The sequence below is a fragment of the Pelodiscus sinensis genome, unplaced genomic scaffold (genome assembly GCF_049634645.1).
Source record: "Pelodiscus sinensis isolate JC-2024 unplaced genomic scaffold, ASM4963464v1 ctg84, whole genome shotgun sequence".
Lineage (NCBI taxonomy): Eukaryota > Metazoa > Chordata > Testudines > Trionychidae > Pelodiscus > Pelodiscus sinensis.
In genome coordinates, this window is record NW_027465889.1 from 131,099 (window position 1) to 149,302 (window position 18,204).

At 47.3% G+C, this 18,204-nt stretch overlaps 1 protein-coding gene across 2 annotated transcripts in view; it reads right to left on the minus strand.

Annotated features, from left to right (window-relative positions):
- SEMA4F (ssemaphorin 4F) overlaps positions 1-18,204 on the minus strand; it is a 130,888-nt gene that overhangs the window by 70,183 nt on the left and 42,501 nt on the right. For both annotated transcript variants that reach the window (XM_075916064.1, XM_075916066.1), the window contains exon 3: positions 6,903-6,962. In XM_075916064.1, coding sequence (XP_075772179.1) covers positions 6,903-6,962 — 60 coding nt within the window. The remainder of the gene's footprint in view (positions 1-6,902; positions 6,963-18,204) is intronic.

The following is an 18,204-nucleotide window of genomic DNA, read 5'->3' on the forward strand; positions in this document are numbered from 1 at the left end:
TATAACTCCAGAAGGCACAGCCAGGGGAGGGGTACATGTCCCCTGGCTGGGGCAGATCCAGGTTCATCTGCTCCCTGTGCTCCCCAGCCAGAGTGAGGAATGCAAAAAACTGGCACTTTCCCCTTACTCCCTGACAAAGGGGAACAGCATGTTCCCGTATAAATGGGGGAGAGCTTCAGCCCTCCCCGCTTTCCACTGCCCTCCCTAAAAGGTGCCGTTCACCTACCTGGTGATTCTCTTTTCTGTATACAGTAAAACTCCAATTGTCCGGCATCCAGTGATCCGGCACTCCTGATAGTCCGGCACCAACTGGAACCCGGAAGTGCTCCGGCGAGCCAAACAATTGGAGCTGCTCTGCCCCCGGCTTCTCCAAGACCGCTGCTGCTGAAACTGACCAGCGGCTGACTTGCGGAAGCCGGGGGCAGAACAGCGGGGGTGCTGCTGGGTTGGTCCCGTAGTACCGCTCAGGTGAGGGGCGGCACTGTGGGACGAATCCCGCAGCACCCCAGCTGCTCTGCCCCCAGCTTCCCCAAGTCAGCAGCTGGTCAGTTTCAGCAGCAGTGTACTTGGGGAGGCCGGGGGCAGAGCAGCTGGGGTGCCGCTGGGTTGGTCCCACAGCGCCGCCCTCTCCCACACTGCGCAATTCCCCGCCGACCCTCCACCCCAGACCCCTCATAGCTCCCCTTCCGGTACTCCGGCATATCTGATAATCCGGCACCCCTGGGTCCTAAAGGTGCCGGATTATCAGAAGTTTACTGTAGTTTCTGAGAAGCGATCCCATTCCTGGCACAATCAAACCCACATCTTCCTTTAAGCTATGATAGGAGGAAGCTGTATAGCGAATTTGGTGGGCCTAGCTCTTACTATTTAGGAGTTCTTGGACAGACAGATACAGACAGACTCTCTCAAATATATAATAAATTATTTGCATTACAAGGTTACCTCACATACTCAACTAAGACTAGGGCCCCATTGTTTTGGGAGCTGTACATGCCCATGAGAAGAGACAGCCTGAAGCTTAAACAGGAGGCAAAACAGGCACAGAGAAGTGGTTAACCAAAGTCACCTGGCTGGTCAATGTCACAGAGCCCGGGCCCCTCAATTACCAAACCTGTGCCCATCCACTAGACTCTGCTACCACCTCAGGTACTGTTGTGGGGAAGAACCGATTCAGGGATGAAAAGAAAAAACAGAAAGGCCACCGAGACTGAGGGCAGGTATAATGCCAAGATCTGAGACCTTAACTGAGTGCTGGGCCACTCACTACAGGCAAAGGGGGACTGGCCTCAGAACAGAAAAGGGTGTGATGGGCAGAGTTTATTGGTGGTGCTGGAAAAGGTCAAACCCTTAAAGGAAATTAAGCCCAAAGAGCATTAATGCTGTAAGCCTGGTCCAATTCCCAGCCAATGGGGTGTGGAGCTGGTGCTCAGAATGGGCGCAGGGCACAGAGTACCCCCTGTGCCTCCTCCCTGGCCCCACCTAGGGTTGGATCTCCTGCTGGCCGCTTCCAGGGCACAGTACGATCTGTGGTGCCTGGACAGGCAGGAAGCTTGGCTGAGCACTGCTGCTGGTCCTCTGGCCACCCTACAGCCAGGCAACTAGTGCCTGACATTCCACAACCTAGTACTCTGGGTTGTGATCCGTAGTTTGAAAACTACTGGACTACAAGCAGCTATAAGGGAGACTATTTCTGATGGCAGACTACTTGTTAAAACTAGTAGACAAATGCTGAACAATATCCAATCAACAGCTGGAGGCGGATGCTTGACAAATTCAGACTCAAAAAAATGTAATTTTCATCTGGGAGAATAATTAACCATTGGAACAACTTACCTGGGGACACTGGATTTTTGCCACAGGCTGTCTAAATTGCCTTTCTCTAAAAATAATAGTTTTCAAACTATGGGTTGTGACCCAGTACGGGTGTCTCTGGATGTTCCCATTAGTCCAACAATGAATCCACCTACACTTCAGGAGGATCCAAGCTCCTCCACAGTAGGCCCTCAGCTTGAAGGGTGGAGGTCCTGGGGGCAGGTACGTTGGCTCCTTTGCTGCAGTGGGAGGGAAGGGTGTGGGGGGGGGGGCCTACAGATTTAGAAAGGTCCAAAGAATCTCACTGAACAATTGTGGCTTTAGTGTTGTTGTTCCCAACAAACAGCAGCTTTGTGCAGGGCTCTGCATTGCCCACAAATGAGCCTTTGTTCATGATTCTGAAGGAAAATGCTGGCCAGGCAGCAGCTCCCCACAGCGCCTCCACCCTGACTGGGCAGGGAGCAAAAGATACAGAAAGACACAGACAGTTTGCACCAGTGGCACAGGGACAGATACAGAGGGAAGTAGGGGCAGAAGTGCCAGTCCCAGGCTGCTATAGGCATCGAGGGGATCACTGCTTTAACTGAGTGCTGCTAGCAGCAATACAGATGAGCTCTGCTCTGCGCAGGGATGGGCCAGCAGAGCTTCCTAATTTAAGACCAGAAGGGACTATCCAGTCACCTAGCTGGACCTCAGCTACGCCACAGGCCACAGACTTTCTTCCCGTCACCCCTGTACAGAACCGATAACTTGTGGAAGGCAGCTTGGGTGGAAGTGACCATGAAATCATAGTGTTCATGATTCTAAGGAAGAAAGCAAAACAGAGACAATGGATTTCTGGAAGGCAGATTTTAGTAAACTCGGAGAGCTAGTAGGTAAGGTCCCATGGAAAGCAAGACTAAGAGGAAGAACAACTGAAGAGAGCTTAAAGGGACATTATTAAGGGCCCAAAAGCAAACTATTCCCCTGTGTAGGAAAGATAGCAAGTATGGCAGAAGACCACCTTGGATCAACCAGGAGATCTTATATGATCTAAAAATCAAAAAGGCGTTGTATAAAAAGTGGAAACTAGGTCAAATTACAAAGGATGAATATTACAAAGGATGGATATAAGCAAACACCATAAGTATGTAGGGGGAAGATTAGAAAGGCAAAGGCACAAAACGAGCTAATTCTAGCTAGGACCATAAAGGATAACAGGAAGATTTTCTACAAGTATATTAGGAGCAAGAAGAAGACCAAGGATAGGGTCCCATTGCTCAACGAAGAGGGAGAAACAATAACAGGAAACTTAAAAATGGCAGAGGTGCTTAATGAATTCTTTGTTTTGGTTTTCGTCAAGAAGAGATGGATGGTAACGAGATGCCTACCAGAGAATGCTAGTGGAAATGGGGTAGGTTTAGAAGTTAAAATAAAAGAACAAGTTAAAAATCACTTAGAAAAGTTAGATGTCTGCAAGTCACCAGGGCCTAATGAAATGCATCCTAGAATACTCAAGGAGCTGATAGAGGAGGTATCTGAGCCTTTCGCTGTCATCTTTGAAAAGTCATGGAAGTTGGGAGAGATTCCAGAAGACTGGAAAAGGGAAAATCTAGCACCCATCTATAAAAAGGGAAATAAGAACAACCCAGGAAACTACAGACCAGTCAGCCCAACATCTGTGCCAGGGAAGATAATGGAGCAGGTAATTAAGGAATCCATCTGCAAACATCTGGAAGATAAGGAGGTGATAGGTAACAGCCAGCATGGATTTGTAGAGAACAAATCATGTCAAACCAATCAGATAGCATTCTTTAATAGGATATCAAGCCTTGTGAATAAGGGAGAAGCAGTGGACATGGTATACCTAGACTTTAGTAAGGCATTTGACACAGTCTCACACGACCTTATCAATAAACTAGGAAAATGTAACCTAAATGGGGCTATTATAAGGTGGGTGTATAACTGGCTGGATAACCATTCTCAGAGAGTAATTAATGATTCACAATCCTGCTAGAAGGGAATAACAAGTGGGGTTCTGCAGAGGTCTGTTTTGGGACCAGTTCTGTTTAATATCTGTGTCAATGATTTAGATGATGGCATAGAGAGTATGATTATTAGGTTTGCAGCTGATACCAAGATGGAAAGGGCTGCAAGTGCTTTGGAAGATAGGGTCATAATTCAAAATGATCTGGACAAACTGGAGAAATGGTCTGAGGTAAACAGGATGAAGTTTAACAAGGACAAATGCAAAGTATTCCACTTAGGAAGGAACAATACCGTTTCACACACACACAATGGGAAGCTACTGTCTAGAAAGAAGTCCTGCTGAAAGGTATTTAGGTGTCATAGTGGACCACAAGCTAAATATGAGTCAACAGTGTGACACTGTTGCAAAAACAGCAAACATGATTCTGGGATGCATTAACAGGAGTGTTGTAAGCAAGACACGAGAAGTCATTCTTCCACTCTACTCTGCGCTGGTTAGGCCTCAGCTGGAGTACTGTGTCCAGTTCCGGGCACCGCATTTCAAGAAAGAGGTGGAGAAATTGGAGAAGGTCTAGAGAAGAGCAACACAAATGATTAAAGGCCTGGAAAGCATGAGCTATGAGGCAATGCTGAAAGAATTGGGTTTGTTTAGTTTAGAAAAGAGAAGACTGGGGGGGGGGGGGGACATGATAGCGGTTTTCAGGTATCTAAAAGGGTGTCACCAAGAGGAGGGAAAAACGTGTTCTCCTTGGCCTCTGAGGATAGGACAAGAAGCAATGGGCTTATATTGCAGCAAGGGAGGTTTAGGTTGGACATTAGGAAAAACTTCCTCACTGTCAGGGTGGTTAAACACTGGAATAAATTGCCCAGGGGGATGTGGAATCTCCATCACTGGAGATATCTAAGAGCAGGTTAGACAGACACCAGTCAGGGATGGTCTAGACCACGGTTTCCCAGCCTATGGGTCGGGGCCCAAATAGGGATTGCCATTATATTTCAAAAATGTCGCCAGGTGTCTCCCCAGGTGGCTCTTAAGGAGCCAGTCACACATTTTTTTAATTGCCCTGGGTCGCCACGTCTTCCTGAATTGTCAAAATGGGTCCCCATCTGGAAAAGGTTGGGAACCGCTGGTCTAGACAGTGTTTGGTCCTGCCATGGGGGCAGGGGGCTGGACTCAATGACCTCTCAAGGTTCCTTCCAGTCCTAGTGTTCTAGGATTCTATTATTTTATGAGTTAGCCAATGTTTAATCAATTTAACATATATCATATTGATTTTATATTGTTATTTTTTAATCAAAATGTCATGTGGCCCCAAGTCAAATGCCTTACAGAAGTCTAACACTCTTGCCTTTATCAAGAAAGCTTGGGATCTCATAAAAAAAAGATATCACATTAGTTTGACAACCTAGTTTCCATAAAACCATGTTGATTAGTGTTAAACATACTTAAGGCTACGTTTTAGGCACAGGTATTTTAAGTAAAAGTCATGGACAGGTAACAGGCAGTAAATTAAAATTCAGAAGAACGGCCATACTAGGTCAGACCAAATGTCCATCCAGCCCAGTGTCCTGTCTGCCGACAGTGACCAATACTAGGTGCTCCAGAGGGAATGAATCAAACAGGTAATGATCAAGCCATCTCTCTCCTGCCATCCATCTCCACCCTCTGACAAACAGAGCTAGGGACACCATTCCTTACCCATACTGGCTAATAGCCATTTATGGACTTAAATTCATGGAGGTTATCTAGTTCTCTTTTAAACCCTGTTATAGTTCTAGCCTTCACAGCCTCCTCAGGCAAGGAGTTCCACAGATTGACTATGCGCTGTGTGAAGAAGAACTTCCTTTTCTTTGTTTTAAACCTGCTGCCCATTAATTTCATTTGGTGGCCCCTAGTTCTTATATTATGGGAACAAGTAAATAACTTTTCCTTATTCACTTTCTCCACACCGCTCATGATTTTATAGACCTCTATCCTATCCCCCCTTAGTCTCCTCTTTTCCAAGCTGTACAGTCCCAGTCTCTTTAATCTCTCCTCATATTGGACCTGTTCCAAACCCCTTATTTTTGTTCCCCTTTTCTGAACCTTTTCCAATGCCAGTATATCTTTTTTGAGATGAGGAGACCACATCTTGTACCACACACCCCTGACTAAGTTGGGGGGAGGGGTATTGGGCAGGGGCACTGCAGATGCTGGTGGGGGCCCGGCCAGGCCGCACCATGGATGCTGAGGGGGGTGGCACGGGAGCACATGGTCAGGATCCCCACTGGTGCCAGAGGCAGGACACATAATGGACCAAGACTGCCCCAGCAATGGCTTGTGTGACTGGCTCAGAGGCTGCCTGAGCTGCTCAGGCAATGCATGGGCCAGATGCACCAGCCACTACAGAAGTCACAGAAAGTCATAGAATCCGTAACTTCCATGAGACATCTGCAGCCTTAAAGAATATTATCCTCTCTTACTTCTTTATTAACTGAGCCCTCTATCAGCCACTCCATTATCTTGCCTGGAATCAACTTGCCTGGAATCAACTTGTATCCAAGAGTTTTAGCTAGACCAGGTGATTTAAAAATGTCTGACTTTAGTAGCTTCTGTCAACATCTTCCAGGGATGCAAACAGAACAGAGAGCATGTCATAACCGTAGGATGAGACTGTAGGATCATCTCTTCTCCCCTTCTATTCAGAAATATTTACTGAACAGTTTGGTCTTTATGGAATTAGCATGGTCAGGATTCTTTTTGTTCATAATTTATTTTAAAAGCCCCTTATTGTCTTAAATCTACTGGCCATGTAGATTTCTCCTTGCTACATTTTACTTCCCTAATCAGTTTTCTAGAATTTCTAACTTCCTATTCATTATGATCAATTTCCCCTTTCTTCCATGTGTTGAGTATTATATTTCTGTAGGTGCCTTCCTTCTAAACCAGGCAGGTTTTGTAACAAGGATCATACTGAAGAGAGGCTGCTGTTCTGGTCCTAATACGATCCATATGTTGCCCTGGAGCCCACAGGAGGAGGAATGCACTAAGCCCCCTGCTGAATACATTCAGAGCCTACAGCCTAGCGACCCAGCATGCTGTGGGAGGAATTACAAAGGGCTGCCCCTCTCCCGGTACCTGCCTCTTTTTTCCCTTTCTTCGTGCAAGACTCTCGATGAATCTCAGGCACTTCCCAGGAGATCTGGAAAAAAGCAAGAAATGTCAATGTCAATTATCCTTCCAGCCTGGAAGGGCACCCATGCCTGTGCTGCACACAGGACTGGCGCCCATCCCATTGGGCACTGCACAGACCCCGGGGAGACAGACCTTCCTTGCCCAAGCAGCTGGCAAACACAGGCTGGCTACACACAAAGGGGAAGGAAGGAAACACAGCCCAAGACTTTCACAGAGTCTAAGTCCAGACCACTGTGATTCTTTAGTCTGGTCTCCTACACAACACAGCCAGAGAACATCAACACAACCATTCCTGTGTGAACCAAGACCCCTTTCCTCAGCTCAGACTCAGCCTGACCATGCTTAATGGCTTGATTGCTGACAGCTGCTGTATACGGTGTTGCTATAGCTGTGTTAGTCCTAGGGAATTGGAGAGACAGGCGAGTGAGTTCTACTAAAGAAAGGTTTTCCTGCGGGACAACAGAGCGACGTCATGCGTCACCCTGTGTCCTGCAGCCCCTCCCTCCACCCTCTCCTGTGGTTGGGGGAGCCACAAACCAAACGGCCTGTGGCCTTCCTCCTCGTGCTGCAATACCAGGGTGGTTAAGGATTGGTCTGGTTGCACACGGCTTGGGCCCAGCTTCTCCGGGTGAGCCAGGAGGGAAAACTGGGTCCCAGTGTGGCTCAGCCCCCGCAGTGGTGGGGGGGAGAGGCAAAGAGCCGCTAGGCAGGGGGCCCACGGGCCAGTGGGAGGGGATGGAGGGGGAAGATTGGCCCTCCCCGTTGACTGGGGGACAAAAGGAAGAACCACCGGGATTAGGGTTAGGCTGCACGGTGGGGAAGGAGAAAAAGGGCCTGGCTGGGGGGGGAGGGGAGAGAGGAGAAGAGGTCTAGCAGGTGGTCAGGGACCCTGGCTGGTGGACAGGGGTCGGAGGAGAGGGAAGGGACCCTGGTTGGTAGGACAGGAGGGAGAAGGGGCCCGGACTGACGCAGCCGCAGCCCAGCCCTCCCCAGTGGCTGGAGGGAGAGCCAGAGATGCCTACCCCCTGCAACAGGGGGGTTAGCAAGCGCAGCAAGCAAGGGGCATTGCCCCCAGTATCTTTTATTGGATCAACTTCTGAGGTGAGAGTGACACTTTCAAGCGGCACAGAGCTCTTGCTTAGGCCTGGGAAAGGTGCTCCGAGGACAGGAATAGATCCTGAGATACACCAATGTGGGGTGGTGCAGAGAAATCACAGCATGAAACTGCCCAACAGGTGGACAAGGTGGAGTTTGAGGCAGTAACAGCAAGATGAGAAAGAAAAGCAGAGGGGGCAAGGGAAGGCAGAGCTGGGAAGGGAGCCAAAGGGAGGACAAGTAAGTTGATTGGATGCAGTACAACAGTGAGGAGCAACCCAGGCTAGTGAGTGTGCTGCATGAGTGTGTCTCCATCTCAGCGAGCCACAAGACTGTGGCAGATAAGTAGCTGCTGTCATCTGGGCCTAATCCATTCCATTTCAGGGACAAAAAAGAAAACAAAGAGAACCCCTATCTATGCTATTTACACTGACAGCTATCTGTAATTTGCCAAAAGAAGGGACAGTCCTTACAAACCCCTCCAGTGAGAAGGAATGGAGGGAGATTCAGGGTAGCTCTGCCTTTTGTACCCTTGGATGGTAGCACTGGGCACATGCTTCATGCTGACAAGTACTGCCACAGAAAGCTCTCTAGCTTGAGTGCTCATACCCCTACGTGGAGCAGACCACCCAAAGAAAACAAGTTGTCCAGCTTCAACTTCTCAACCTTGAAGGAACGAGATGAATAAATGGAAGTGCTCCTCAGTTGTCACCTCTCTTGGGCAGAGGCCCACATTTCTACCAGCGATGTAAAATCCTGTTCCATAGGTTTACCGATTTAACGGGAGCACTGGGAGGCTGGAGTGCTCCTCCTGCCCCCAGGCAGCGGCTACTCCAGCCTGATCATAGCAACCCTTGCCTGCAGCTCCCCTGGATGCTAGAGCAGCCCCTATCCACGGGGGCCCCCGCTGCTCTAGCCCCCACCAGTCAACTTAGCTTGTTAGTTAACCGGCTAAACCTTCACATCCCTAATTTCTACCCATCTCTTGACCAGGGTTTTTCCAGGCTGCACAGTCCCCTGTCTACCCCGTGTTACTCCCACCCATGACACCCATTGTCCTTTGGAGTTCACCACACTTTCCAGGACTCACATCTCATGCCCCCCTCCCCCGAGATATCAGGGAGAGTCATGGCCCACAACAACACACAAACTTTGTGTATTTCAAGGACATTGCAGGAAACTGCTGTGTGCGACACAGGGACCTTGAAAGGAAGTTGATGGCCCTAAAGCAGCGAGAGATTCAGGCATCCAAGTCAGAGGGTGGTGGTCAGGGAGGAGCTACCAGGTGGACGTAGGGGAGAGAAAGACCTGGCAGAGGGCAAGTGAGAAGGTGGGAGCTGGGAGTGGCAGGACAAAGATATTCGACACAGCCCCCGAAGAGGCTGGTGCGCACAACGTGAAAGGGAAGAGAGTCTGCCAGCAGACAGCAGTACCGATTGTCACAGGTCTCAGAAAGTGGGGAGACAGATGGAGAGAGGGCGGAGCCGTGACATCTCCAGTACTGCCACACCCAGGCCTCAAGCCATGAGATTCTGCCATTCAATCTCACAATTTTCAATCCAGTTGTGAGTGCTTGCTCAGTATTTGCCCTCTGGCTTCTGAGCTGCTCCAACACAAGTGTCATATTTGCAAACTTTGCTCCAAACCACTTTCAGAATATGGCAGAATAACGGTCTCTCACTTGCCTCCAGGAGCTCAGTCATTACGAAAGCCATTCAATCTCACGCGACATAATAAAATCATAAAAGAGTTGGCAATGCTGCCAAAGGGCCAAGAGGAGGGCCAGACATCCCCAGAGGAAGGTAGCAATGGCAGGCTTAATTCTGTTTGCACATTAAAGTGTGATCAAACCAGGATCACTTGTCTTGAAGCCACCAGCATATTGTGGTTCTGTGTTCAGTTCCCATGCATCTGTCAAGACAAGGGCCAGTTTGCAGTTCCCCACACTGGAAGCAACACTCTGAGTTACCTATAATCATTTAGAAATTCCAAGGATGTTTTAGTATTGGCTGTGATGGACATGACATTTTGCTGCAATATCCTGGGAAAACGAGCACCTTTAGTGTCCACTCAATGAAACGCAAAGGTAATGTGTTACTGTGGGCCAGGATTACACGTGACCTCTCAAGGAGGGGACACAGCATTTAGCCCAGGAAAGTGTTATGAACTTCAAAGGACTGCACTGTCTATAGTGTATGGGTTTGTGTTTCGGGGTTACTTCTTGCTGGTTGCTTGAAAGATACTGTGTGCTGAGCTTGTGTTTGTCTGTTTAGAGATTCATGTGCTGCACTATTTGTTTAAAGGACCATGTGCTGGGGCCGGCAGTTGGAAGCCGGGAGCTTCTTAACGAGGACTTGAAATGTAGAACCCTCTGTTCACTGGTCAAGCCTTCACCGGGGGTAGGGCTATCAGGAAGTCCAGGGCTATATACAGCCCGCTAGTAAGCAACCAGGGAGCTTTGTGAAAAGGGGCAGCTAACAGGGACTTCTGTGAGGGAGTCTGGAGGGAGAGGTTGAAGGGGGCTAGATACACTTGACATTCCTTAAAACTTTTAAACTAAACCACAACCAAAACTACCTCATTTAAATAAAAACCCTATCAATAATCTAATTATCTGCAGGAGAGAATCCAGCAGCAGAGCGTGGCGATCCTGTTTGTTGCACCCAATGTAGCATGTACGATTACCGCCCTGTGGACAAGTGGCGTATGTGTGCATTCAGTGCAAGGAGCACCTGGCCCTCACACTGTGTACGGGCTTTGAAGGCCAGAGTGGCTGACCTGGAGGAGCTAAGGGAGGCAGAGAGGTACATAGATGAGGCTTTCCAGGACACTGTAGAACTGTCCCACCTCCAGGTCAGACAACCCCGGTGTTGTTAAAGAGGATGAAAGGCTCAGGGAAAGAGAATATTCATCTGGAGCAAGGGAAACCATCCTATGGTGGACTCCTTGTCGCTTTTGCAGATTCAGACTAACACGGCTACCCCTCTGATACATCCCATAGTAGGGACCATCCTTCCAGAGAATGTGGGATCCTCTCACACTGAGGATACATCTCTGGGGGAGGGAACTCCAGTCGTCAGGAAAAGGCAGGTGTTAGAAATGGGGGATCTGATCATTAGAAACATAGATAGCTGGGAATAGTGATAGAAATGTAGCCGTGTTAGTCTGGTGTAGCTGAAGCAAAATACAGGACTATGTAGCACTTTAAAGACTAACAAGATGGTTTATTAGGTGATGAGCTTTCGTGGGCCAGACCCACTTCCTCAGATCAAATAGTGGAAGAAAATAGTCACAACCATATATACCAAAGGATACAATTTAAAAAAAGAACACATATGAAAAGGAGAAATCAAATTTCAGAACAGAAGGGGGAGGCGGGGGGGGAGGGGAGGTAAATGTCCGTAAGCTAATGATATTCATAGAATCATAGAATAATAGGACTGGAAGGGACCTCGAGAGGTCATCGAGTCCAGCCCCCCGCCCTCAAGGCAGGATCAAGCTCCGTCTACACCATCCCTGACAGATGTCTATCTAACCTGTTCTTAAATATCTCCAGAGAGGGAGATTCCACCACCTCCCTTGGCAATTTATTCCAATATTTGACAACCCTGACAGTTAGGAATTTTTTCCTAATGTCCAATCTAAACCTCCCCTGCTGCACTTTAAGCCCATTACTCCTTGTCCTGTCCTCAGAAACCAAGAGGAACAAATTTTCGCCTTCCTCCTTGTGACACCCTTTTAGATATTTGAAAACCGCTATCATGTCCCCCCTTAATCTTCTTTTTTCCAAACTAAACAAGCCCAGTTCATGAAGCCTGGCTTCATAGGTCATGTTCTCTAAACCTTTAATCATTCTTGTCGCTCTTCTCTGTACCCTTTCCAATTTCTCCACATCTTTCTTGAAATGTGGCGCCCAGAACTGGACACAGTACTCCAGCTGAGGCCTAACTAGTGCAGAGTAGAGCGGCAGAATGACTTCACGAGTTTTGCTTACAACACACCTGTTGATACAACCTAGAATCATATTTGCTTTTTTTGCAACAGCATCACACTGTTGGCTCATATTCAACTTGTGGTCCACTATGACCCCTAGATCCCTTTCCACCATGCTCCTTCCTAGACAGTCGCTTCCCATCTTGTATGTATGGAACTGATTGTTCCTTCCTAAGTGGAGCACTTTGCATTTCTCTTTATTAAACCTCATCCTGTTTACCTCTGACCATTTCTCTAACTTGCTAAGGTCATTTTGAATTATGTCCCTATCCTCCAAAGAAGTTGCAACCCCACCCAGTTTGGTATCATCTGCAAACTTAATAAGCGTACTCTCTATCCCAATATCTACATCATTGATGAAGATATTGAACAGTACGGGTCCCAAAACAGACCCTTGAGGAACTCCACTTGTTATCCCTTTCCAGCAGGATTTAGAACCATTAAGTACAACTCTCTGACTACGGTTATCCAGCCAATTATGCACCCCCCCTATCGTGGCCCTATCGAAGTTATATTTGCCTAGTTTATCAATACGAATATCATGCGAGACCGTATCAAATGCCTTACTAAAGTCTAGGTATATGACATCCACCGCTTCTCCCTTATCCACAAGGCTCGTTATCTTATCAAAGAAAGCTATCAGATTAGTTTGGCATGACTTGTTCTTCACAAACCCATGCTGGCTATTCCCTATCACTTTATTACCTTCCAAGTGTTTGCATATGATTTCCTTAATTACCTGCTCCATTATCTTCCCTGGGACAGACGTTAAACTGACCGGTCTGTAGTTTCCTGGGTTGTTCTTATTTCCCTTTTTATAGATGGGCACAATATTTGCCCTTTTCCAGTCTTCTGGAATCTCCCCTGTCTGCCATGATTTTTCAAAGATCATAGCTAAAGGCTCAGATACCTCCTCTATCAGCTCCTTGAGTATCCTGGGATGCATTTCATCAGGACCTGGTGACTTGCTGACGTCTAACTTTCCTAAGTGATTTTTAACTTGTTCTTTGTGTATCCTATCTTCTAAACTTACCCTCTCTCTGCTTGTATTCACTACGTTAGGCACACCTCCAGACTTCTCGGTGAAGACCGAAACAAAGAAGTCATTGAGCATCTCCGCCATTTCCAAGTTTCCTGTTACTGCTTCTCCCTCCTCACTAAGCAGTGGGCCTACCCTGTCCTTGGTCTTCCTCTTGCTTTTAATGTATTTATAAAAGGTCTTCTTGTTTCCCTTTATGCCTGTAGCTAGTTTGATCTCATTTTGTGCCTTTGCCTTTCTAATCTAGCCCCTGCATTCCCGTGTTGCTTGCCTATATTCATCCTTTGTTAGTTGTCCTAGTTTCCATTTTTTATATGACTCCTTTTTTATTTTGAGATCATGCAAGATCTCCTTGTTAAGCCAAGCTGGTCTTTTGCCATATTTTCTATCTTTCCTACACAGCGGAATTGTTTGCTTTTGGGCCCTTAACAACGTCCCTTTGAAATACTTCCAACTCTCCTCAGTTGTTTTTCCCTTCAGTCTTGCTTCCCATGGGACCTTACCTACAAGTTCTCTGAGCTTATCAAAATCTGCCTTCCTGAAATCCATAACCTCAATTGTGCTGGTCTCCCTTCTACCTTTCCTTAAGATCATGAACTCTATTATTTCGTGATCACTGTCCCCTATACTGTCTTCCACTTTCAAGTTCTCAACTAGTTCCTCCCTATTTGTTAAAACCAAATCCAGAACAGCTTCTCCTCTGGTAGCTTTTTCAACCTTCTGAAACAGAAAGTTGTCTCCAATGCAGTCCAGAAACTTATTGGATAGCCTGTGCCTCGCTGTGTTAGTTTCCCAACATATGTCTGGATAGTTGAAGTCCCCCATCACCACCAAATCTTGGGCTTTGGATAGTTTTGTTAATTGTTTAAAAAAGGCCTCATCCACCTCTTCCACCTGGCTAGGTGGCCTGTAGTAGACTCCTAGCATGATATCACCCTCGTTTTTTACCCCTTTTAGCTTAACCCAGAGACTCTCTACACAGCTATCTCCTACGTTCATCTCCACTTCAGTCCAAGTGTGTACATTTTTAATATACAAGGCAACCCCTCCTCCCTTTTTTCCCTGTCTGTCCTTCCTGAGCAAGCCGTACCCTTCCATACCAATATTCCAATCATGCATCCCATCCCACCAGGTTTCTGTAATACCAATGATATCATAGTTGTATTTATTGGTTAGCAATTCCAGTTCTTCCTGCTTATTACCCATACTTCTCGCATTTGTATATAGGCATATTAGAGGTGATAATTGGGGAAGCTATCTTTGTAATGGGTAAGATAACTAGAGTCTTTGTTGAGACCCCCGCGCAAAGTGTCGAATTTTAGCATGAATAACAGTTCAGAGGATTCCCTTTCGAGTGCAGTTTTAAAAGGCTTTTGAAGCAGGATGCAGGTAATTAAGTCGTTGAGACAATGTCCTTTCTGGTTGAAATGGCAAGAAACTGTTTTTTCTTTGTGATCCTGTCTGATATCTGTTTTGTGGGCATTGATCCTTTGGCGAAGTGTCTGAGACGTTTGTCCAATGTACAAAGCAGATGGACACTTTCGGCACATAATAGCATAAATTATATTTCTGGATGCACAGGAATATGTGTTCTTGATCTTATAACTCACTTGGTTAGGTCCAATAATGGTATCAGCAGAGTGAATATGTGGACAAAGCTGGCAACGGGGTTTGTTGCAAGGGAAGATACCTGGGTTGGTATTAGTGTGGTATGTCCTGTGGTTGTTGTTAAGAATCATCTTGAGGTTAGGTGGTTGTCTATAGAAGACTACGGGTCTGTCTCCCAGAGCCTCTTGAAGTTTGGCATCCTGTTCCAGTATAGGCTGTAGTTTATTGATAATGTGTTGGACAGGTTTAAGTTGGGGGCTGTAGGTGATGACAAGTGGTGTTCTATTGTTGGTTTTCTTGGGTCTGTCTTGAAGTAGATGGTTTCTAGGTATTCGTCTGGCTCTTTCAATTTGCTTTTTTATTTCTCTGGGTGGGTAGTTAAGGTTTATAAATGCTTGGTAGAGATCCTGAAGTTTCTGGTCTCTGTCAGTGGGATTAGAGCAGATGCGGTTGTATCGAAGGGCTTGGCTATAGATGATGGATCGTGTGGTGTGTTCTGGATGGGAGCTGGAAGCATGTAGGTAACTGTATGAGTCAGTGGGTTTTCTGTAGAGAGTGGTGTCTAATTTTCCATTGTTGATTTGTACTGTGGTGTCCAGGAAATGGATCTCTCATGTAGAATGGTCCAGGCTGAGGTTGATGGTGGGGTGTAGGTTGTTGAAATCTCTGTGGAATGTCTCCAGTGTTTCTTGGCCATGTGTCCAGATCATAAAGATGTCATCGATGTAGCGTAAGTAGAGAAGGGGTAAAAGGGGACAGGAGTTGAGGAAACGTTGTTCTAGGTCAGCTGGGTTTGTGATAACCGGGAGAACCATATAGTGACTTGCATCTGCCTGGTGTGGCAGTTGCAGATCTCTCATGACAGCTAGATAGACTTATGTGTAGTGCTGGTGAGGAGCCAGTGGTCATGATACATGTAAGTACCAGTGACATAGGGAAGGGTAGAAGAGACATCCTGGAGGCCAAACTTAGGCTTCTAGGAAAGAGACTGAAATCCAGGACCTCTATGGTGGCATTCTCAGAAATGCTTTCAGTTCCACGTGCAGGGCCAAGTAGGCATGCAGAGCTTCAGAGTCCCCATGTGTGGATAAGATGATGTAGAGAGGAGGGGGTTAGATTTATTAGGAACTGGGGAAACTTTTGGGACAGGGGGAGCCTGTACAGGAAGGATGGGCTCCACCTAAACTAAAATGGAACCAGAATGCTGGCTGACATTCTGGTCATAGAGCAGATTTTAAACTAAGGGCTGGGGAAAGACGATGGGTGCGGAGAAGCACGTGGATTGGACAGAGCCATCTCTTAGGAGAAGTTCTATTAAAAAACAGTTACGTACCTTAGTAACTGTTGTTGTTCAAGAGTCTGGTATAAGCCTGGTATGCTGTCCTCGGGCACACCCATAAAACACTTGACATGGGCCCTGGGACTTGTAAGAGGGGCCCGCGCCTGGATCCAATAAGGGGCAGGAGTGATACCTATTATTTCTCCCATTACCATTTCTGCTCCTACGGTGGGGGAACAGGAAATGGCCTTTGAAAGGGAGGTCTTGGATAGTGGTCTGGAGCTCCGGGGGCACTCCAGACACCTGCAGCAAAGAGTTACAGCCTATGGCCATAGTGCGAACCACCACGTCCGCAGTATCCAGGGCTGCCTGGAGGGCCGTTCAGAATATTACTCTGCCCTCCTCTAAGAGGGACTTGAGTTCAGGGCTGGAGTCTTGTGGGACAGCTCAATGAATTTATCCATTGCAGCCCAGGTGTTGTAAACAATGCTTGTGTGTGACGGTACTGCCCGGGACGTAGTACCGGCACCTCCAGTCAGAGCTTACTTGGAAAGAACGGAGTGTACCGGCACCTCTGTATGCAAATGTCCAACAGTCAGTGGGCTGCGTGACTTAAAAGGGCAATGCCAGCCTCACCCTGGTTTTTTTTTTTTTTTTGGCTAAACTTTACCCCTGGAGTACCGGCACTACTATTTATTTTTTTTAAAACACAAAAAAAGGCACTGGTTGTAAGCACAGCAACTCAGCTGCACCTGCCTCGCCTGCTGGTTAGCTGCCTGAACCACTGGGGATCCTGGAGGAGGATGAGAGGAGATGCTAATTCCCTTCTTGTGGGATGAAATAGTGGCACTCAGCCTTCTTATCAGTGGGCGGAATGGAAGCCAGGGTCTGCCACAGTGCCTTTGTCATCTTTGACACAGTTTTGTTCACTGGCTGGACCACCCTGGGGGGAACATCAGCCTGTAGGATGTTGACAGTTGGGTCTGAGTCATCTGACACCTTTTCAGCCTGTACCCCTCGACTCTGAGCCAGGTGATGGAGAAGGCCCTGGTGCGACCTTAAGTCCATGGAGAGCACAGATGGCAGCACCCATCCAAGAGCCTCATCAGGGGATGAAGACAACCACCCCTTGAGGTCTGCTGCCTCTGCATCCCAGGCCTGCGAGGGGGTCTGGGAGGCTGCTAAGGATTCCAGCATGTGAGGTTGTGACAAGGATGGCCCCCTTTCAATCAAAGGTCTGGGCGAAGGCTGCCCCTGGGGGTAGGGACTGGCCTCATGTAGGGGAGTGGGTCAGTCACTGATGGAGAGGTCCTGGACCCAGAGATGATGGACTCCACTCTAGAGGGGCGCACACCCTGGCTCTGGTGCTACGCCCAGAGGGTCCAAAAGGACCACTGACCAGGAATCTGCCACTGGGGTAGCCAGAACTGCTGCGCTGGGTGGACCAGGATAAATTGTGGAGTCCAGAACTTTTGCTGGTGCCCAGATTGCACCGACATGCAGTGCTGGGCGCAGTTCCAGGAGTAGGACCTAGGTGACAAACAGAGGCTAGGGACAGCCCTCCTTACCCATCCTGGCTAATAGCAATCAATGGACCTAACCTCCATGAATTTATCTAGCTCTTTTTTAAATCCTGTTATAGTCCTAGCCTTCACAACCTCCTCAGGCAAGGAGTTCCACAGGTCGACTGTGTGCAGAAATTCCCTTTATTTGTTTTAAACCTGCTGCCCATGAATTTCATTTGGTTGCCCCTAGTTCTTATATTATGGGAATAAGTAAATAACTTTTCCCTATTCACTTTCTCCACACCACTCATGATTTTATAGACCTCTATCATATCCCCCTTTAGTCTCCTCTTCTCCAAGCTGAAAAGTCCTAGTCTCTTTAATCTCTCCTCATATGTGACCCATTCCAAATTCCTAATTATTTTAGTTGCCCTTCTTTGAACTTTTTCTAATGCCAATAGATCTTTTTTGTGATGAGGAGACCACATCTGTATGCAGTATTCAAGATGTGGGCGTATCAGGGATTTATATAAAGGCAATAAGATATTCTCCGTCTTGTCCTCTATAACTTTTTTAATGATTCCTAACATCCTGTTGACTTTTTTGACTGCCACTGCACACTGCGTGGATGTCTTCAGAGAACTATCCACAATGACTCCAAGATCCCTTTCCTGATTAATTGTAGCTAAATTAGCCCCCATTATATTGTATGTATAGTTGGGGTTATTTT